The sequence below is a fragment of the Sciurus vulgaris genome (genome assembly GCF_902686455.1).
Source record: "Sciurus vulgaris genome assembly, chromosome: 7".
In the NCBI taxonomy this organism is placed as follows: domain Eukaryota; kingdom Metazoa; phylum Chordata; class Mammalia; order Rodentia; family Sciuridae; genus Sciurus; species Sciurus vulgaris.
In genome coordinates this window covers 15,934,567-15,957,523 of record NC_136467.1, presented here as the reverse complement: position 1 = coordinate 15,957,523, position 22,957 = coordinate 15,934,567, and the positions used below count along the sequence as shown (strand labels likewise).

The 22,957-nt window shown below is 41.5% G+C and overlaps 1 protein-coding gene and 1 long non-coding RNA gene across 6 annotated transcripts in view; one reads left to right on the top strand and one right to left on the bottom strand.

Annotated features, from left to right (window-relative positions):
- Positions 1 to 22,957, top strand: part of PLEKHG1 (pleckstrin homology and RhoGEF domain containing G1) — a 206,132-nt gene that overhangs the window by 111,129 nt on the left and 72,046 nt on the right. For 4 of the 5 annotated variants that reach the window (XM_079146629.1, XM_079146630.1, XM_079146631.1 and 1 more), the window contains one exon: positions 14,906 to 15,411. In XM_079146629.1, the coding sequence (XP_079002755.1) occupies positions 15,004 to 15,411 (408 nt within the window). In that variant the 5' untranslated portion in view covers positions 14,906 to 15,003. Of the gene's footprint in view, positions 1 to 4,922; positions 5,170 to 14,905; positions 15,412 to 22,957 lie in introns of those variants that run through there. The other variant, XM_079146628.1, reaches the window with a different exon arrangement.
- On the bottom strand, positions 4,001 to 11,719 carry LOC306665273. Its single transcript, XR_013764958.1, has 2 exons — positions 5,103 to 11,719; positions 4,001 to 4,962 (listed from the first exon to the last, which is right to left on the bottom strand). It is a non-coding gene; the product is annotated as an uncharacterized lncRNA (long non-coding RNA).

Genomic DNA, 22,957 nt, shown 5'->3' with positions numbered 1-22,957 from the left:
ACTACTGCAGGATTTCAACCCAAGTACCCAAGTCCCTTTTGCAAATTCAAGTACATTTTTCGAGAGTGTCTCCAAAAGTATAGATTGTGTGGAATGCCTTTAGTTCTGAATGGATTAGATGTGTGTTATCTCCTGGGGAAGAATGTGTCTGGGAGCAGTCTGCATTCTTCCAGGGATAATTCCTTCATTGTGTTCAGCTCAGCGACTCCTCCAGTGGTGTCCTTAAAGATGGGACCCACAGATTACTGAAAGCAAGAAGCTCTTGGTCACATAGTTACTTGCTTAGTATCTAAAAATTGTTCAGTTCAGAAATAACTAAGACTCGATGTCACCATCTCTGGAAAATAAAGACCGAATATCCTAGTGAAAGAACAGAAGGGAAAATAAAGCTAATGATTGTCCCAGAAGCAGAGACATGAGCCCAGGGAGGGATGCCTGAACCAGCGAGGGTGCCAGACTGAGCGCCCTTCAAGGTCACCCAGTTCACCGGGTGGCTGCCTGGTGGTAGGTCTGAGGGAGAAGTTCAAGGGCAAGGGAAGGGCGGGCTGTGAAAACCTGCTGGGAATCCAGGCTTTGCCTGTTTTCTGAAATTCTTAGGACCCCGCTCAGTGCTGACAGTGCCCTGTGGGGCGAGAGACTAGGTTTTCAGTCCAGTGACGCCAGTGACTGGCATTGATAGCTTCGTTTCTATTGCCACATTGGCTACTGCAGGACAAGCGTTTTCATGTAATTTCTCCGACACTGACTCCAGCTTTTCTTGGGTGCCTTCGTCTGTCTTACTTAGATCCCTGTCTTTTGCAGAGTAAAGACTTTTTAAATTTGTAAAAACAAACTCACCTGTCGTTAAAACTATTTTACTTTGAAAATAACCCTTTCAAAAGGAGAAAGACAATTTAACCATTTTGTTTACTTGGCCAAGTGCAGATCTTGCCTTGCAGAACAACAACCAGGCAGAATTTGTAGTTGGTGATGTTTTCTGGGCTTAAAGCAGGCAGAGGTGTGTATAGATTTTCAATAAATAACTGTGATGCAGATGGATGTTAATACATTACCACTCCCTTGCAGAAGGAAGGTCAGTGTGTCCTTCTAAGGGACTTTGATGGGGTTGTGTGGCACTTTCAGGAATGCATGAGACTTCAATGTTTCTGACACTTATTCTCTGGTTTACTCTTAGAAAATGCAATTTCATGCCTTTTCTATTTCAAAGAAAAGTTCTGATAGACTTAAAATAGACTAAGAATGTTTTACCAGTAGCCTATGTGTCAGGAAATAACTGGTTTTATCACTTATCCTGAAAAAATGTATCACAATGGCATCATCTTAAGTCACAACATAAGCAGGGTTCCCCGTACACATACAACTCCCCCAGCATTTGAAATTGTTATACCCTGTGTGTAAAACATGTTTTGAAGCACCCCTTGTAACTGCCAGCACCTTTGTATCTGAAAATGGCAGGGTATTTTATAAATCTGGTTCATCTAGTATTGATGATATGAAGCAAAATCTTTTCTTGAGCCCCCAAACTTGTGCATGAGTCTGCCCTTCTTCTTTTCTGTGGACCATTCTTTCATCCTTGGTTTCCCAGCTTCTTGGAACTGTTGCCTGGCTCCAAGTTCAGAAAGGTGACTCTATTAACCAGGACTTGCTAAGTCCCTGCAACTGAGCACTACCCTGTACCTCCCCCTCTCCCTCTGCCCAGTCCTGCTAGACAAACCCAGTGTGGTCTCATTCCTAAAATCCCTGGCTACCTGGAAGGATGGGCAGGTCTTTCATAGAATTTGATAACGACTGCATAACCCTTCCCAGGGACTATTAGAGTTTTGACTGATGACTTTTACCCTAAACCAAAAGGAGTTGGTTTCAGGTTGAACACCCTGGTCTCTAAAATGTTCAGGAATCTGGGGCTGGCCTTGTGGCTCAGTGGCAGAGTACTCACCTAGCACACGTGAGGATAGATCCTCAGCACTGCATAAAAATAAAAAAATAAAATAAAGGTATTGTGTCCATCTACAACTAAAAATTTTTTTTCAAATAAAATGTTCAGAAATCTCAAATGCCCCCAAATCCAAAACATTCTGAGTGCTGTTATAAAGGCATGCATGGAAAATACCAGACCATGAAACTTTGTCTCATGCACAAAATTATTAAAGTTATAAAATTAACTTGTGGCTGTGTGTGTAGGTAAATGTGGAACACAAAAGAATCTCATGTTTAGACTTGGGTCCCATGCCCAGGATCTATCTCTTTATGTATATGCAGATATTCCAAAATCCAAAACAATGCAAAATCTTCTGGTCACAAGCATTTTGAATAAGGGATACTCAACCCATAGTGGGATTCCAGGCATTAGGGCAGACTTCCGGAAAGGGATTTTTAAAAAATTGGACTTTCTGACCCTTTTCCAGTCAGGCCACATGCCATCCTTGCTTGTGGGCTTATATTTTGGTGGCTATAGACATGTTCAGAGGGATACTACCTTTCTGTGCCTGGATTCCCCATTTCAGGTGGGGACACTGGAAAGAACCTCTTTCCCTCCTGATTGGTAACCAGCACTAGCACCAGATTTAAAATGGTATCTTTATCCCCTAACAAGGCATACATTTGCATGTACCTGTGGCTACTATCATTTAGAAAGAAATTTATTTTGCGCAAAAGCACTCTCTTTGCCCAGGATTAACATTGCCAAATAAAGTATGCAGAGAGAGGTGGCTCGGATACCAGTGCTTATACCTTTTGGTGAATTCATGCAAACAAGTGGTGGATAAATAGGCAGAAAGCATGGGTGTGGATGCAGATGCATGTGTGTGTTGTGTCCTCTGGTCTGACAAATCTTACAATTTAAAAACCTACATTTGAAATACTATAATGCCTTGCTGTTCGTGGATGCAGTGTGGCTGGTTTCAGTTACTTGTAGATGATTTGAGATGTCTTTACTCATGCAAGTTAGTGATCTTGCTAACCAGGAACTGTGGATGAACCACAGAATGACTGCCCCGTAGGACTAACTATGGCCTGGACTTCACTTCAGACCTGTCCTTCAGGACTCTCGCTGGTCTGGTGGGTGAGCCAACTGCCCCCCAGTCTCACACAGAGCAGCTTTATAGATTTTTGTTTCCTTGTAACATACGTAGATCTCTTAAAAAAAAAAAAAAAAAAAAAAAACCACCCAGGGGCACTCAACCATTGAGCTACATCCCCAGCCCTTTTAAAAATACTGTATTTAGCAACAGTTTCGCTAAGTTGCTGAGACTGGCTTCGAGATCGCAATCCTCCTGCCTCAGCCTCCCAAGCCACTGGGATTATAGACACACGCCCCAACGCCCAGCCAAAAATGGCTTTTTAAAACATGGTTTTAGGCAAAGGAAGAAAAAACAAGTCAAGGACTTTCATTGGAAAATTAAAGTAGCTAATTTGATATCTAAATATATGAAAATATATGAGCCAAGAAGCCAGGAACCTCTGTATGTTCCATTCCATCTGAAAGTTTAGATATTTGTTTCTTACATATGGATTTAAAATCTGTAGTATAGGAAGGTTCCCTGGTCCCCACAGATGACAATCCAGGTAGGAAGAGACCATTAGTAAGTAGGTGAACAGGAGACCATTGATCAAGAGCTGCCTACCTAACAGGGAGAACAGGGGCGGAAGCGGCTAGGAAGGCTGGATGGAAGCTTCTGTAAGATCAGGGCCGACTCAGCCAAGCAGGAAGGAAGGCACTGTCGGGTGGGGTGTGGGGCACACAGACCTCAGTGAGGAGGTCAGAGAGGTCTGCGGACGTCCAAATGGAGGAGAAAGACCAGCTCCCCAGCCCAGGGGCACTCAGACTGCCTTCCAGCATCCTTAGGTAGTGAATTCCAAACAAACATGTGGAGGAGAAATCCTTCCAACACATTTTTTCTGAACCGACTGATAGAGTTCTATCCAGAGGACTGAATTCAGTTGTTTGCTCAGCCTTATTTGAAAGGAAATAGGCATTAAAACAAATTATCCTATTATATCATTAGTTTAAAATCATTTAATAGGCATGATAGAAATAGCTTTATTAAAGATGGATCTAATGTTATTTTCTACAACCACAAATGAATGCTATAAATGGAACTTCTACTTAAAGGATTTTAATCCTTTGAAATAGTTTGGTTCTAGGTGTATAGATGGACAGAGTCCATATTTTGAATTTTAGGTCCATGGTGCAGTGGTATCAGTGTTCAACAGTATTTTGGTACTGTTGAGTCAGTCCCCTAAAGAGCCCAATGCCTTTTTCAAATGTAAATCTTCTGAATCTTTATATGAGAATAGATAAGGAATTTTTTAAAAGTCAGGCAGTCTTAGGGAAATAAAAAACCTCACATAATTTGAAGTCTGGCTTACCTAGAGTGTGGGAACTGGATCCTTCTGCCGGTACCACTTAGTATTTATAAATGTAAAATCATGGAACCTAACTGTTTTTTGAAGAAATGCCTATCAGTGTCAGTTTTAGACATTTGCCCTCAGATCTTTAAACCCGTTTTTTTAAAAGTCAAACTTACTTATTCTTACATAACTTTATTTCCTTGAAAACTGTGTTCTTGTCAATAGCAACTGTCTTGTCAATATTCAGACTACCTCCAGTGCCTCCCCTCCCCAAGTCCCTTTAATCTTATGTTACAGATGTGGCCCTTTGCTTTGAAACAAGCTCATAATTCAGGAGGTGAACTTGAACACATCTGAGCTCCAGAGACCTTGCTGATTTAACGTGAAGCTCAGCGAGAACCCGAGCCAGAGCCAGGAAGGTAAAGCCCCAGCAGCTTTAGGCAAGCGTGGGTTGTATTTGATGTTCACAAAAGAATGGCAGTCGCAGGGTGTTGCTTAGTGAAGCTGCATTTCCAAGTTACCCACAGTGGTGTCTATTGTCCTGTTTCTCAATTGCATGATGTCATGTTTCATTTAAGGCTCACAGTGATGCTGAAGTCTGTGGTCTGCACACTAGGGGGAAAAGGCAGCGAGAAAGTTGCAAATCAGGTTTTTGTAAAGCCTTTGTGTGTTGGGTTTGAGAGATAAAAGCTGACTCATGCAATATTTCCATGGAAGGCGCTGCAGGGACTAGTAAAAGCTTCTCGTTTTACCTGACTGAGCACCCAGTGAGGTCACTGCACCAGGCAGACGATGTGCTTCAGCCGAAATGGAGCACAGGTAGGTGCTGCGTGAATGCTCCGGAGAGAGGATGCAGGACCTGCTCCTTCCCTCCCAGAGCAGCTGGAGACGGGGAAGGTGCACAGTTCCTGGACTTGCAGGGGGTTTCTTCACAGGGTAGCAGAGGGACAGAAGCTCGGCTGGATGCAACACAGATGTTCCGCTGCAAATTCCACGCACTGAAATCGGACAATAGAGTTAGTTTAGAAGATGACTTTTTTCCCCCTCCATTGGAACTACAGTCTGTCTTAAACGGTTCTTGTCTTGGTTTGGTTTGGATCTTTCCTTAAAGTTAGGTTGAAACAACTAGAGAGCTGACATGCACGACTCTGGGGAGAAGTCTGAAATCTTCGGTTGTCCCGCGTTGAATGATCAATGTTTTAGACTGCTTTTTTTCTGAGGTTGGTGCAGGCTAACCTAGAGGAACAAAAGAAATGTTTGCAAATTGCATGCTTAGCAACTGCTGTGATGAAATGTAGTCTGAGTCTAGTGGCAGCCAAAGTTGACGAAGTAAATGCAGTTCGCATTTTGAGTGTTTGGGGCAGGAAATACTTTTGTTACTAGCAATGACTGGGGGAAAGGAGGCATGGATTATATTTGATGGTGTTGTCTACTGGAATCTGATTTTATTATCTGAATTTAGTGGTACTAACATTTTTGAAAGATATATGTGGCATTTCTTTGATCACATAGTGAATATAAAAATTATTTTCCTTTTAAATATTTGATACACAAAGAGGTTGTGATTTTAATTTCCTGAAGTACTTTTGCAGACTATAAAAACAACATACTTACTGAAGAAAAGACATGTTTGCAGATAAATAGCAAAGGAAGAAAATTACCCTTGGTAAAACAAATGTTAATATTGTGTTATATATCCCTCAGTCTTTTTCTAATGTGTATAATTAAGTATTAAAATTCAAAATTAGGAGCATATCCTACATCTGTTTATTAAACCACCTCGTTTACTTAATTGTATAGTTCAACCATTTCCTATGCCTTTAAGGATTTAAGAGAACATGACATATAATCGTTTTACATTGTACCTTCGAGAAGGATTTATTTACTCCAATCTCCATTGTTAGACACTACAATTTCTCTTCCTCCTTTTCCTTAAAGAAAATGTTTAATGTACTTTGTGGACAGATTTATTTTCTCAGTGTGTTATTGTTAGTCACTTGGAATTCTCTTCCTCCTCCTCCTCCTCCTCCTTTTTCTTTAAGAAAATGTTATTTTGCTTAATGCCTCCCTCCCAACTGTGCAGAGATGTTTTTGGAACAGAGTGTGTTCAATATAGATGGAGCTTGTGTATGTGGCTGTCATTGTTTTGTTTCTGCTTTGAGACTGATGTTTTCAGGCTAGCAGGAAGGTGCTGTTCAAAGTGAAGCTGGAACACAGATTCGTCTTTAATCTAAATTAAAAATAGAGGTTTTTTTAAGCCTTGGCAAAGTCAGTGACATATTTCGACATCCAAAAGCTGGCATTAGCAGGATATAGAAGAGAATTGCTCCCAAGGAGTTACTGCTTGTGCCAGGAGCCCAGCTAGGAATGGGCCATGTGGTGTGTCAGCCAGAGACAGGCAGATTGTTTCAGGGTTGGAGTCACATCCTGAAGTTTGGATGGGACCTGGGGAAGCCATAAAGTCCAGGTGTCTTGCTTATGGGCAGGAAGCTAAAGTTCAAGCTCAACATGGATGAGGCAGAGCCAGGGCAGATATGTACATCCTCTGACCAGAAGAAAGTATCATGTCATTTAATTTCTGACCTGTCCTCTGAGTTGTCTGTACACAGTTAGAGATATATTCTTGTGCGCAAGCATGCGCATACACACATACACACACACACACAGTGTAGGCCCTTTGGACACCTGGTGCCATTTTGCTTTAGACAGGTTGCTTATACTGAATTTTTCATTTCCTGTTTTTTAAAATTCCTTTTCTGCTCAACTATTTTATAAATCTATATCCATGTACAAGAAACAGTGGACTAGAAATTAGAAACCATAGTCTCTGATTCACACTCTAACTGAGCACTCAGAATCTACCCTCTCAGGGTTGTGCTTTTTTTTTTCCCATCTGCAAATATTTTAAAACATACTGAAACACATGAAAGAACTTTGAAGTTGTTTGGCAGGGGGGAATAAGGATGATTTTAATGTAGAGTTTTAGCAATCGTATTAGGGTAAGGCTAGTTTGTTAATATGGAGACTCAGGTTATCTCTTTCTGTGTAATAAATCAGCCCCAATCTCAGTGGCTGGAAGCAGTGACCATCATTAGTCATATGCGAGTCAGGAATTCAGGAGATGCTCCCCCGGGTGGTTGTGCTTGAGGTTGTTATGCAGGTACAGTCCACCATGGCGAGGCTGGGCATTTGGAAAGCTGCTCACTCACGTGTCTGGTACCAGGGCTGGAAACATTGAACAGCATGGCCAGAAGAACTGGTGTCCATTGAGTGTCCCTCTGCATGTCAGTTCATCTTACCACCTGTTTCCTTCTGCTTGGCAGCTCCAGAAAACCAGACTGTTCTTGTGATGCAGAGGACAGCTAGCCCAGTCACATAGGCTCCTCTCACTTCCTGGTCTGCTAGCCTTTGAGCATTGGCGTCCTTCTCACTGTGGTGGTAGGGTCCCTGCCACGTCTGGATTCCAGTGTTAAAGGGAAAGAATGTGGAAGAAAGATGTCAAATGTCTGGGGAAATGGACTCTTGAGGAGCATATAGCATTTCCATCAGTGGGAACTTGACCACATGGCCATATCTAATGGCAAAAGCAGCTGGAAGTATGCTCAGCTGAAACTCTGTTCACTAAGAAAAAAGAGACTGGATTTTGGTGGACAACTAACAGTTTCCTCTCTAAGTGTAACACAACAGTTTAGAGTACCCCCATGATCTCCTTCCTTTCCCATGCTGAGTCACCACACAAAAGCATCCACTGAAGTAAAAGCAACTACATTTGTTTAAAAGGCTTAAAGGAATTCCCTTCAGTCTCCTTTTAAGCAGACTGACTGGAGTCACTACTTAGCTAAGGCAATTCGTCTAATACATTAGCTGCATTAACCATTTACTTCATCCCTACCCCACTGAGGTAGCCATTTGCCTCTTAGTTTCCATCAACTAGCATCTTAGTCCATTTGGGCTACTATAACAAAATACCTTAAACTGGATAACTTATAAACAACAGAAACGGACTGCTCATAGTTCCAGGAGCTGGGAAGTCCAAGAGGAAGTCTCCTGCAGGTTAGGTGTCTCGTGCAGGCCTGTTCCTCCTTGATGGCAACTTCTGTGTGTCCTCACCTGACAGAAGTGGGTAAAAGGCTCCCTGGCCTCCTTACAAGGGCACTAATCCCATTCCAGAGGGTAGGGCCCTCATGACTCAATCACCTCCCAGAGGCCTCAAGTCCTATTATCACCACCTGGGTGATTAAGTTCCAACATGGAACCTTTATATTTAGTATTAGACTTCATAGCTTAAAAGAATCTTTGTTCTTCTTCCATACCTTGCCTCTTGTTTAACAAAGCAATTTTGCAAAATATCTTTTCCAATTCTTGATCTTCCTGTATACCTATTTTCTTTACTAACTTTTTGTCGGCCATGAGTTTGTTGTTGTTTAAGTTTAGTGAAGTTCATATATTCATTTCTATGCCACATGATACCACTGTATAAGGAATCTACTAGAAAGGTAGTTGTCAAGGCCTGGGGAGAGGAATACACAGGTTGGTGTTAGTCAAAGAAACAGATTTCAACTGTGCAAGATAAGAGCACAGTGCTGTTGCTAACAATACTGTGTTATATACTTAGAACTTTGCTAAGAAGGTAGGTTTTATGCTGTGTTCTTATTACAAAATAATAATGAAGGCATGAGGAAACTTCTGGAGGTGATGGATATGTGTTCATGGCATAGGTTGTGGTACTGGTTTCCTAAGTGTGTACTTACCTCCAAACTCATTAAGTCATATTTATCAAATATGTATAACTTTTTGTATGTCAATTGTATCAGTAAAAACAAAATATTGTTTTTAAACACTTTTGCGATGGTGTCTTGCTGTGGGCTCTAGGCCAGGCTCAACCTCACAATCCTCCTGTCTTAGTCTCCCAAGTAGCTGGGATTACAGGCATGAGCCACTGCACCTGGCTAAAATATTTTTTTAACTATTTAGTTTGGAAAAAAAAAATTATAGAAAAGACAAAAAGATATATAGAGTTCCCATATACCCTTTACCCAGTTTTCCCTAATGTTAATATCTTGTCTCACTATCGTACCTTGGTCAAAATTAAGAAATAACAATGGTAACAGACATTTTCACCTCATCACCAAACAGCAACAGAATAAGTATGAAAATCATGTTCCCTGAATTGAACACACTAAACATTAAAGAACATGTAGAATTCTAGTGCTAGTCCTGCCTTTTAGAAGAAAAATCAAGTTATTATTTAAAAAGTCAAGAAGTTAAGCAGGGCATGGTGGTGCATGCCTATAATCCCAACTAGGCAGGAGACTGAGGCAGGAGAATCATGAATTCAAGACCAGCCTGGGCAACTTAGCAAGATAGCAAGACCCTGTCTCTAAACAAAATAAGCAAACAAACAACAACAACAACAAAAAAAAAGTGAAAACCCATGTGTTTCATTCAGCTTTTGTGTCTTTATGACCAAAATACTTAAAGAGAAAAACTTGGAAGAAGGAAAATTTATTTGGGGCTCACAGTTACAGAGGTCTCAGTTCATAGATGGTCAACTACATTGCTTTGGTCCCTGGGTGAGGCAGCACATTATGGAGTAAAGACCCAGCCGAGGAAAGCTGCTCAGCTCCTGGAAGGGTCAGAAAGCAGAGAGAGGAAAGGGGAAGAAGTACCTTTCATGCCCCAGTGACCTACCACCCAGTTAGTTCTTTCACACTAGGATGAACCGATCAGGCTGTAATTCTCATAATCTAATCATTTTTCCTCTGAATATTCCGGCATTAACAGGAGCTTTGGTGGGGACATCTCTCAGTCAAATCATTATCTGATGGCTTTTAACTATGGAGTTATCCACCATATCAGAGGTACAACTCTAGGGGGGAAGGACACTTCTCAAATACTTGGGGTTGTCTTTGAAACATATGAATGTGTATTTCTTAACTTTGACTCTTAATTTTTTTTTAAATGTGAATTTGGTTGTTTACAACTTTGAGACTCTGCCAGAGGCTACTCTATATTAAATGACCTTTGCTGGCTGATTGAATAGCTTCTCGTTTATCCCGTAGTCTTTCTGTTGCTTTCCCTCTTTGGCTAGCTCACAGGTCATGTAATAAGAAAGGCATAATTTTAGTTATTTACTGGTATTGAGGACAGTACATTCTCTAGATCTCCCTGGTTATTCTGCCAAGGAACTCAGACTAGGAATTTGATGTCTGGAATAGCAATGAGCAGAATTTGGAAATCCTGATCCCTCCTCCACTCCTGCAGTGAGTTTCTGCTTTTCCTTATAGGTCACTGCTTGGGAGTATGACATGGACTCAGGTCATGGAACCCATTGAGTCCCCGTTTCATGCATGAATGCAGTCCTTGGAAGCCATGGGAAGTCACATGTCAAACCTAAATCAGCCCAAGAAGCAAGTTAGAGCCAACAAGTATCGCTTTTGATTCTAATGCACTAACATTCCAAAGGAGAGCAATTAAAATGATGGAAGTTTGCAAAGAAAAGCCACGGAATTAGAGCTACTTTGCCTAGAAAAAATTAGAGATACAACATGAAGTAAAAAATAGGGTAGCCTACCTACTGGGGAGCTGTCCAGATTTTTTTCTTTTTGCTGAAAAAATGGCACAAAAAGGAAATGTTGGTGACTTGGCTATCTGGCACTTAGGTTTGTAAGAATCAGTAAGCCACCATGTACCTTGTACAGGTGCATCCTCTCCACCTCCAGGTCTGCCAAGGATCAGATTGACCTCGACCTCAGGTGGGTGGATCTAGCTTATGTTTGGGTATTCATAGTCAAAGTTCTACCTGAGATGGATGATAGGCAATGTCCATTTCATCTCTCCTTGTTTGGCAAGAAGTTTTCAGAAGTTGCTATATTATTAGCCTGTTGCTTGGGATTTAGGAAGAGAGAGAATGTTTAAGAACCACCAAATTACACAAATGTTAATTTCTCACTCCAGGCAGAGAAACACTCTGGGTGTTTCAGTTTATCATAGAAAATCAATTACATCATTATCTATGACACAACAGCCATCTCCAGCTTCACGTTTCCTAATTCATAACAATATTTTTCATTAATGAGTGAAGTTTGCAAAAAAAGGAGAAACTGAGCTGTATACATCTCTCCATTCACAAAAATAGTAAATCGTTACTAGTGAACAGAGATTGATATGGTCAACTTAAATCTTACGGAATAATGTAATAACCCAGATCTCTGTATCACCTGGTCCAACTAAACTACCTATGAACCACATGTATATTCATTTTCTAGTAGTCACATTTTTAAAAAAGATAAAATGAAATGGTGACAATCATTTTAATAAGATTATTTAATAAATAAATTTAAATAAGATTATTTTAATAGGTAGTTTATGCAACTCCAAATTCCAAATATTATTTCAACATATAATTAATATAAAAATGATAAATGTTGCATTTTGTGATTTTTGTTCCATACTAAGTCCTTGAAATCCAGTTTGTATTTTACACCTAGAGCAAATCACAATTTGGACTGGCCACATTTTGAGTGCTCAATAGCCACATGCAGCCAGTGACCACTGCATCAAGCAGCATAACTCTAGAGATAAATATTAATAATTAGCAAGTTGTATTAGAAAGAACAGTCCAGACAGGGTGGAAATCTTAAATTATTTTGAGGGAGGTGAGAACAAGACTAGACAGTTTTTATGAGATACATTTCCTTCTATGAGAAACTATAATTATCTTCTGAGCAATGAGTCAACATAAAAAATGTTATCCATTAACAAAGGCAGTCTCGTATTATGTGATATTATATGACCTGACTATAAATGTCTCACTTCTGTCATTGACAATTTTGGAAAGTATTTAGTTTTGAGCAGTAAACTTGGCTAATGCTACACATGGCAATATTTGATTTTATAAGGTGCCTAATGGGTGACCTGGAGAATAGATGGGTCCCAGTGGCCTCAAGGACATGACCTGGTTTAGGAAGACATGAAGGCTTCCCTGGAATAGCACCCAGTTCATGTTGCCCTTTGATTTATCCACAAAGGCATCCTGTTGTCCTGACTTTCATATCCCTCTTTTTCTCAACTTCAAAAGTCATTTTTAAAGCAATACCATCTCCAGCAGGCCAACAGGGACTCCTCTGAAAACAATTTTTATTCCTCTTTAATCCCTGGACAGCCTATATTGGCTACTTGGGGTGAGAGTGAGTAGAGAAAAGAAATGATAAAGAAATCAGTCTCTCTGTTGGGTTTATTTTCAGTTGTCCTGATAATGAGTACAGTGCCAAGTGTTTTGTAACTGTGTTAAAGAGTTTCCTAGACTAGAGAAGGCTAATTCCTGCACAGTTAGGAAACTAGAACTTGCCCTGGGGAGAAGTCTATCCAGATCTGTGAGGATAGGTTGTTTGATCTGAAACTTTCCAGCCGTCCTGACCTTTTATATTGAGTACATTCAACTTATATTTTGTCTTAAATCATATCCTCATTTGACCTTTGGGACTTGAAAGAGCCCTACATTCTTCCCATTCCCTATAGTGAGCTCAACCTCAGGGTTAAGGTTATGTTTATGGTGGATCCCCTGGGAAGAAACCCTGCTTGCATCTGCTCCTACTTGGGCTGCCCAGGACTTTCCTAACACTAGTCCCACACATGGGCAAGTGCCCTCTGCTACAAGCATGCCCAAATGCCTGGCTGCTTCTCAGATGGTTGCCACACTCAAGTTGGATCAAGCTTTTTAGGTCAAGTGCATTTTAACTACTAACCAATCCTTATTTTATAGGCCATAAAGTTGTTTCAGAGCAAACAAAAAGAATATTGCAAAAGCTTTAAAAATCGCAGCAAACTCATTCCATGTGTTAGCGGTTGTGCTGATAAATTGCTCATTTCCCACAATTTCTTACCATTCCTGACCCAGAGTTCCTTTATTTTGTATTCACATTTTAATATGTTCTTTATATATTTGCCACTAATATAATCTAGAAAAAGTCACTATGTTGAAGGATACAGATTTGAATTCATTTTTTTTTTTTTCTTGGTGCCAGGGATTGAACCCAGAGGTGCTTAACCCCTAAGCCACATCCCCAGCCCTTTTTTATTTTTTATTTTGAGACAGGGCCTCACTGAGTTGCTTAGGTCTGTCTCAATTGCTGAGGCTGGTTTTGAACTTGCAATCCTCAAAGTCGCTGGGAGTATAGGCATACACCACCATGCTCAGTGGATTCTTTATGTTCTAAAAATAATGGTGCCAGTGGTTTGCTCTCTATTAGAGTCAAAACAAACTCATATTCCTATTGAAAACTGATCATTAATGTATATTAATGTATTTGTCATAACCTTCCAAATATAAGTTTCACTCCTTTCTAATAAAAACCCACAACCATGGATTTGGATAGTAAGGTAGGTAACCTGCCAAAATGAAGCAAGTTTCATCATCAATCACATTCTTTATCACAGGATATATTGCTCCTGTCAATCTGGAACCTCATCCTTTTAGGGGAAAAAATGTTGATCCTGATTTACGAAATGAAGAAGATTGAAACTGAGTATTCCATCAAAACAACTTCTGAAAGTTTAATTTTCATGAGAGCCTTTGGGACCCATTTTTAAGTGCTGTGGGTATTGAGTGACCTTCCGACCTGGTGAATGGTACTACTTATGCTTTCTTATAAATGATAGCAGCCCGATTCTCCTAAGTGCTCTTGTGATTTCCTCCCTGTATTTATTTGTATACTTACTAATGGGGTGCGGGTCTTAATATTTGTTTTCTTGCCTAGTATTAGAAAATAATCATCCATGAGTCGTTCCTCTAGTGCTGTGTACAAGTGAAGTGTACAGTTGTCAGTACTGCCAGGAACCTTGCTTTAAATACTGTGGCGCTGTAGTGGAAGACTTAACATCTCCAATAGTGACTCTCAAAATTCTGTAAGAATCAAAGAGTTTGCTGTTTTTTCTATTTTTTGTACCAAAAATTGAACCCAGAGGCACTAACCACTGAGCAACATCCCCACCCTATTTTATCTTCTCTTTTGAGACAAGGTCTCACCAAGTTGTTGAGGCTGATTCTGAACTTATGATCCTCCTGCTTCAGCCTCCTGAACCACAAGAATTACAGGCATGGGCCTCTACATTGGACCGGAGGGTCTTTTTAAGTACATAAGAATCACTTGTGTGCCTGTTAAAGTTATAGATTGCTTGGTCCCGACCTCTAAACCTTTAACTTAGTAAATCTGGGCTGATCTGCACGCGAGTCCTTCCAGGTGGTCACCCTGGAGACACTGGATGGGTTTCCTGGACATTCCTGTGTACGCATCCCAGTGTGCTCTGGTGAAATGCAGGTTCAAGGTCAGGAGGTCTAGGGCAGCGCCCGATGCTGCATTCCTGTCAGGCTCCCAGGCAATGCTTCTGAAGCTCTCCTTTTGCATCTCAGATCCTCTTTCTTTCTATGACCAACTTGGCACCACTTGGTTATTGACTGTATTGTGGGAGGAGGGTGCTAGGTTTTGACTTCCTTTCAACTGTCTCACTTACCTTGCTTAATCCTGTCCTTTTTTATTTTCTGCCACGCATGTAGATGGGCACCGGCTGCATCCTGAAGTGCCATCAGCTGTAACAGAAGTTCCCCATCCTGAAACAACAGCTGAAGGTTCCCTGTCCCCTGAACCAAAGACCATGGAGCTCTCTGACAGTGACAGACCCATCAGCTTCGGCTCCACCTCATCCTCAGCCTCTTCCCGCGACAGCCATGGCTCCTTTGGCAGCAGAATGACCTTGGTTTCAAATAGCCACTTGGGCTTGTTTCACCAGGATAAGGAAGCAGGGGCCATAAAACTGGAGCTGGTTCCAACCCGGCCATTTTCCAGCAGCGAGCTGCAGAAGGACACCCCTGCTGGGCCACAGAACATGGATGAGGGCAGTGAGAAGCAGCTCAGGACCCCGTGGAAAGTGGACGCAAATGGGGCGCCCCCACCAACTGCAGACTCGGCCACCAGCCCCAAGCTCCTCTACGTGGATAGAGTTGTGCAGGAGATTCTGGAGACAGAAAGGACTTATGTGCAAGATTTGAAAAGCATCGTGGAGGTAAGGCAAACTTCATTTTTCCAAGTTGGTCAAACAGGATAAATAGGCTTGCAAAATAAAAGGCAAATCTAAGCCCTTCCTTGTTGGGGAAGTGTGTGTTGTCGCCTAAGATGCAGAAAAGGTGTCAACGTTTAAACAGATGGTAACGTAGCCAGCGCTGGGCTCGCAGGGTTGATTCCTCTTAATAGTTGCACTAACAAGTCAGGTGTGTGTCAGGAGCAAGAACGATACTGCGCATGTCCCAGTTTGTCGTGTTAATAAATCCCACATCAGCGTGCCAGGGTGCCTTGCAGCTTGGAGCAGGCGAGGATGGGGTGGGCCTTCTATCCCAGCAATAGGTGTCAGGTGCATCTGACTGAACCCATCAGCTGTTCTTACCCTAAGCACACTTCTTCACTCGCCTTGGAGTTTCTGATTACATTGGCCAAGGGTGTAGGCTGGGGCCTGGAAGATTCTCAGGTAACTCTAATAAGCCACTGTTCTAGGCTGGGCCTGTATTGGTTGTGTTTGGGTGAAATGAGTGAAGTGTAGAAGAAAAACCACAGACTTTTCTTGAATATTTCCTTTCTGTTCACTTTAATAGTAAACAATATAACATAATTTGCACAAATTATAATGATTATAGATTATTTGCAGTAATTACTCCATGTGAATTGAGCTCAGCTCTACGTGCCAGATCACATCCTCTGGAAATCCATTTATTGACTTTGATTTATAAGCAGGTTTCTGAGGATAATGAATGACCAGGGGTGCCAGGTATAGTGGAGCACACCTGTAATCCCAGGGGCTCAGGAGGCTGAGGCAGGAGGATCAGAAGTTCAAGGCCAGCCTCAGCAACTTAGTGAGGCCCTCAGCAGTTTAGCGAGATCCTGTCTCAAAATAAAAAAAAAATAATAAAAAAGAAAAAGGTCTAGGGATGTAGCTCACTGGTAAAGTGCCCCTGGGTTCAATCCCCAGTACCAAAAAAATAAATAAATAAAAAAGAATAACCAGTGGAGCTCAGATGTTAATTCATTCTTAATTTATGATTAAGAACATTAATATTCAATAGCAAATTTGTATATTACACTCACCTTGCTGCCTAGTAGGATGTTAAATTCTTTCATTAATACCTATTGCCTGTTTTAGACTTTTAATTTAAAATGTGCTGTAGAATATAGAGGACAATTTGCTAATGAACAATTCTCCACTAAGTACAAATATTCTTATAGCATTAGCCCTTCCAAAAATAAATAAATATATAAAATAATTTAAAGAATGATGTGTTGATTTCCACAAGTGGTAGAATAGACACTGTCTCCCAAAATAGTTATGACATAACTTTCCAGTAAAAATAGAAAAGTCAATTGATGCGCAAGCAAAGCAACATGTGGTACCAAATGCAGGGCAAAGTTGGCCAACTTTTAAAAAATTTGACAATGATGTCATTTGCACTTGAGAAGAAATACCTATGAATCAGCCAATAGTTTTACAACCTCTCAGGAAACTTAAATTATTAAAGCTTTCTTTGGTTTATGTTTTTGTTTTTGTTTTTCGCTTACTTTCTTAGAAACGTCTCCATTTAATCAGAACTCACTAAGGGGGAAGCCTTTAGTTCCTCAACTGTACTCCATGAAGTCTCTTTTACCTGAGGCTGGTTGATTAATTGTGGGGGGAAAAATAAGATTTGAATTAAAGGAAACAGATAAAGTAGAAATTTTTTCTAAGAAAGTTTTAGTGTCAGTTGTATTTGAAACAGTCCAGTGTTCTTGCCTTTTTTCTATATCCATGAGTTAACCGTATTTTGCACGTAGGGTTGGGGAACTTTTTCATATAGTGCTAGACAGTAAAGAGTTTAGGCCTCTGAGCCCTGAGGTCACAGTGTCACCAGTGTGCAGATCTGTGGTGGCTCAAAAACAGCGATGGTCACTGTAAATGAATAGTCCTAGAAATCTGAGCAAATCTTTAGGACCCTACTTAACCCAAGGGCCATAGTCTCCTGTTTCAGGCTATAAATCTCTGCTGCACCTCAACTGTAAGATGTACTGGTAGATGGTACCTGCACAGGGTTCTTTGAATTCTAATAAATATTACATGAAGTCACATACAACACATGTGCCTAGCACATGGTGGGCAATTAATAAGCAGAAAATATAATCAACACCAGCCCTGTTTGATCTGCTGGTTAAGGGTGATCAACATTTATACTATGTTTAACATAAAGTATTTGCCAAAAATAATCGGGTAAACCAGTTCACAACAGAAATTTAACTAGGAAAAAAGTTTTAATGGGTAGTTCTGATTTTATTATTCTGAATAAAATTGGATTTTTCTAATGAACCCACGGAAAGTCAGAGGTGGGACATATAATTAGGCAGAGGGGCAGAAGGGGGTCTTGCAGGGGAGGGTGATTGGTGTTGACATGTACAGAGGCACCCAGATCAGAATAAGTCAGTGTGTCTTTGTTCTGGAAGTCACCAGAGCGCTGTGGGTCACTTGCCCACTCACCTAGAAAACTTCCAAATCTAACTAGGTGATGATGTGCTGCATAGCTCAGGAAACTGAAGAGAGGATTTGGGATATTTTCCCTTAAAGGACAACCTGCTAACAACTGCTATGATAAGTTCTTACCATACCTAAAAGATAGATTTTTCTTTAGTTGGCTCTTCCTAAGCAAAAATTGTTTCTGGCAGGAAAAAAAAAAAAAAATAGTATGATAATTTATAGTGATAACCAATGATTCACCTTCCTGTATCCAGTAACACATTTTCTGACTTTGCATATTCTGCTTTATTGAATCTGATTTAACTAATATCAATCAATAGTCTTTCCAAATTTTATCAATTTTCCCCATAGACAGTATATTTTATTTATATGCCATACAGACACATCATCTCCATGACTTGGGTTTACATTTCATTTTCAGGGATTTGTGAACAGTAACATTTTTGTGAAAGAGTACTTATACATGCACTGATTCAAAACAAACTAACATAAGACAGTGACTTGACACGTTCCACATGGTCCCAAATAGCAGAGTAGCTTATTTCCAGAAATTGTCCTTCTAACCTTAGTTGGGCAGTAGGATTCCTGGATGTTATTCACACGTGCAAAGAAAGCTGCATGCTTCTTTCCCATATGCGGAGATATCATATTATAATAACCAAAATAGCCGGGCACGGTGGCACATGCCTGTAATCCCAGCAGCTCAGGTGGCTGAGACAGGAGGATGGAGAGTTCAAAGCCAACCTCAGCAAAAGTGAGACGCTAAGCAACTCACTGAGACCCTGTCTCTAAATAAAATACAAAATAGGGCTGGGGATATGGCTCAGTGGTTGAGTGCCCCTGAGTTCAATCCCCAATACCTCCCCCGCAAAAAATCCAAAATATATAGATTTTTTTTCCTTCCCTTGCCAGTTACAAATTCAGAAATGATCCCCTAAATGCTTTCTGAAAAGTTAAATAAAACTATCTTGTTGTTCTTACTCCTTATTCTTCATTTCTTGCCTTCCTTCCCAGACCCTTATCTCTGGACCCCCACCCCCACTGCATGGCTATTCTATTCCATTCTCTGCTCCTTTACCCAACATCCTGGTTATTTATTTTTGTACACTTGACATTTGGGGGAGGTAAGATCTTGACTATTATCCATGTCCAAAGCAACAATGGGGCTCTTATTTCCATCTTTATATATGGCTCTTAGGAACATTCACAGATAAAATGAGATGATAAATATGAAAGCAACTTAAAAGTAAAATAACCAGTGATACAGTTTGTGGAGAGATGGAAAATCCATAGTTGGTGAACAGAGAATAAGGGTCTCTTTCATGTTTAATGGGACCTTCGATTGACTGAGCAAGGGCTCTCCTGGGCAGAGTGGGTTTCTTTAATCTTTCTAAATGATCTGTAAAAGAGCCTTTGAGAGCCTCATAAGATCAGGCCTCAGATAGAGTTCATGGCCTGTTTTACCCTTTTAGTAAAGTTTTAAAATAGTTCATAATGTTGCATAATGCTGTATAATTGGAAGCTAAATTCCCACTACAAATGGCATGTTTGAACTCTCAGATACTAAATTAGGCCATCTCTTGGGATGTCAAAGATGTGTAGTTAGGGAAAAAAGTGAGTAAAATAAGTATAGCATTACTTTTACTTTTATTTCTCATACACCAGAGACCTGAAATCCTTCAAGTACCTTTACCCAGAAAGTATATTTAAAAACAAAGAAGTGAATATTACAGCTTTGATGTTCAAAATTTAAACAGCCAGGGCTTAAGTGTGTCTTTGCTGGAAGCATGCAGTGTTACTCCAAAGCTGTAGCTATGCAGGAATCCAAAAGACAACACCACCCCAGCTCTTGTGTTTCTGAGTCTATGTGGATCCTTCGTTAATTAAGTGATTGTGTAGACAGACAGGTAGAAGAGAGAGGGGCACTTTCTGCACACTTAGTGACTTGAAATACATGGACAGCTCTTCTGCGTGTGGTCATAGTTTAGAGAGCAAGCTGTGTTGAGTCCTGGTGGTATCAGATGACTTGGAGGGATACCTAGGTCAGGTCGGGGAGCAAGCCTTTCACCCAAATGTGTGCAGAATGAAAGAAGGCAACCTGTACCCAGGCTGGGGGTTGGTGCAACGAGAGAGCCCACATTCTCTGCCCAGACACTCAGCTGGGGGCCTTGCAAGATATCTGTGATGGGATAAAGGGGTCTCTGCGCTGGCTCTTGTCCTGAGGTCCCCTTCCCTTGCAGAGACACCTTTGATTTTGGAGATGGTTTCTAATAAGGCTCTGCTTCCCAGGGGTCCTGTGGGAGACAGAGTTGCCTGGTGTGAAGAGGGCCGGGTGTGTCTTTGTGCTTTTCCTGTGTTGAATGGTTGTGTGTAGCGTTCCCCAGACCAGCCCCAGCTGCCCTGCATTCTCCTGAAGGAAGAAAGCTTACGTGCTCAGGAGAAGGCTGTTGAGAGAGCAGTTGTTTCGGGTTTTATTGTCTTTTTGCAGATATCCTGCTTGATACCCTCCCTCCGGTTTAAATAGCTCCTATTATGCTGACCCTTTTTATGAGGTTCATTTAGACTGAAGTTTCTTGAGTACTGAGGGGAAAAAGTCTTCCACACTGGAGTGTAAGACTTGGCAGGGATTGTTTTTAATGAAGGCTCGTAAGGTGGGCGGATTTAATAGGGAATGTACACTGTAGTACTTGGCGTAATTTAACGTACGTTTTCCTTTTTCCTGGCATTGGAGCACTTTTATGTGAATGTGTCCCTTTATTTTGTCCTTCAAGAGCTTTCAGCATAACGGGTGAATGAGCCCGTCCCTAAGACCATTGGAGATCTCTGATGATTTAGAGGCGGGCCTGTGGGTGTTCTGCTTACATAGAAGCTGTTCCTTAAATAATGCTTTAATCACTGTGCACGTAACCTCACTTCGATTATTCATTGTATATCTCTTTTTATTATTGTTGTTAACCATTATTATCTTTATGAATCCTTCCTCTTCACCCTACCTGGCTCCCCTCTCTCATCACCTCAATAGCAGCCGCACAGACTTAGAAGGTGGCAGCGCTGAGTGATTTGGGGTGACCCTCTCTACTACTTGCTGCCATCGAATTTGGAAGGGTGGGCGGGAACTGGCTTTCCACCTCTTTCCATTCCTAATGGGTTTGCACATTTTGGATGTTCTGTAAATATCTTCTGATTGATTGCTAATGACCAAGGAAAACAGTTCCAGGTGGGCAGCATTTGGAAAAAGCAAAGCCAGTTGAGGTTTGCAGGGTTGCTAAGGTAGCCTTTGGCTGTGGGCAAAGCTCATGTGTACCAGTGACTGATTTTTCCCCAAACCTTGGAGCCAGATCTTGAGTCAAACTTAGGAAAGTAATTTCAAACATCTGCATTGGTCAGATTCTCCAGGGAACTTGGTAGGCAGTGAGTGTACGTGACGACTTAAGTTTTGTAACTGGTTCAACATCACCTTAGTAAAACCCAACAGCTGTAAAAATGCTGTGGACACCACTTCTAAATTTTCTAGATCTATGTCTCAACAACAACAAAACCATTAAAGAATAACATTAGCAGCAGCTAATATTTGAGTGCTTGTCATCTGTCAGGCACAGAATTGAGCATTTACATCCTTCCAGCCCCTATCATGTGGATACTTTTACAGTTCCTACTTCGGCTAGAGAATATTGAATGTACAGAGGATAAAGTGGCTTGTTCAAGGTCATGTAGATAGTTAGTGCCCAGGTCTCACTCCAAAGCCAGCTCCTTTCACAGCCAGTCTCCGCCGTTCTCCCAGACCTCCTCTTAGACCCTAATAGGGGTCACTGTTCGCAGCCTCCCTCTTAAGCTCTCTGCCTGGGGACCCAGCAGCAATGTAGACATTTTGGACCACCGAGTTCTTGGCATGGGTGATAGTCGTGTGCATTGTAGGACATCTAGTAGCAAACCTGGCCTCTGTCCACTCATTGCTGATACAACCACCACTGTCCCTACTTGTGACAACTAAAACTATCTCTAGACATTACCAAATAAAACCCCTGGGCAGGGACAAAATTGCCCCTGGTTGAAAACAACTGAAGATTTGGAACACATCGTGTATTAGTAAGAGTTGGAGATGCCACAGGGACGGACAAAGCCCATGGCCTGCTCCAGAGGAGTTCCTTTCCTCCTCCAGTGCACTGTGCGTGGAGGTGGAACTCCCCCAGACGCTCACTCAGGGACCCAAGCTGCCTTTGCCAGCACGCAGCCTCCAAGGTTCCCGTGATCTGCTGCAACTCAATCTCAAAGGGTACAAAGTCATGGGGACCCACAGGGGAAGTTTCTGACAGACAGTGACACACATGCCTTCTTCAAACCACTGATGAGAACCTTGTCACATGACCACTGAACTCTAAGGGAGCCTGGGGGATGTGGCCTAGCTCTGTGACTAAAAAAGGTTGGAAACTTCTTTGTGAACCCCTGGCAGACTCCACAGTGCATTATGGGTAATTGAGACATTCTCATTCTAAAACCTATAGCACTATATCTGCCACCGCAGTCCCCCAAACAAAATAAGAAATAGGACAATAAAGATTTTGATGGTGCTTACCTGCTGAGGTTCTAGTTACTCTCTACTTAAAAATCTCATGGGATATTTTAGGTGAGCTCCTCATAGGACTTGGAGCAGACTCAAGCTAATGTCTGTTCTTACTGCTCCCCACCCTCCTTAGGTGTCTCCAATGCCCACTTTCTTACCCTTTCTCCCCTCACTTCAACCCCCGCTTTGTCATCTTATTCCTATCTATTGGACCTGCCGATAGCACCCTTCGGAATTCAACACCCTAGTTAACACGTCAGGCTAGAAAGAGGGCTGCGGGTGCAGCCTAGTTCATGGGCAGGGACTGCGCTTATCTTGGTGGTATTCTGGAAGTCTTGCAAGTGCAAGGGAATCCAGGAGGGGAAAGGATTAAACACCATCAGCCATCAAAAGTTTAATAGAACCGTGATCAGAAGCTGCAAGTTTCTTGACCATATTGATAAAATTATTCCCGTAGCCACTCTGGGAAGCCAAAGTGAGAAGTGTGGCCAAAGAAGAAGC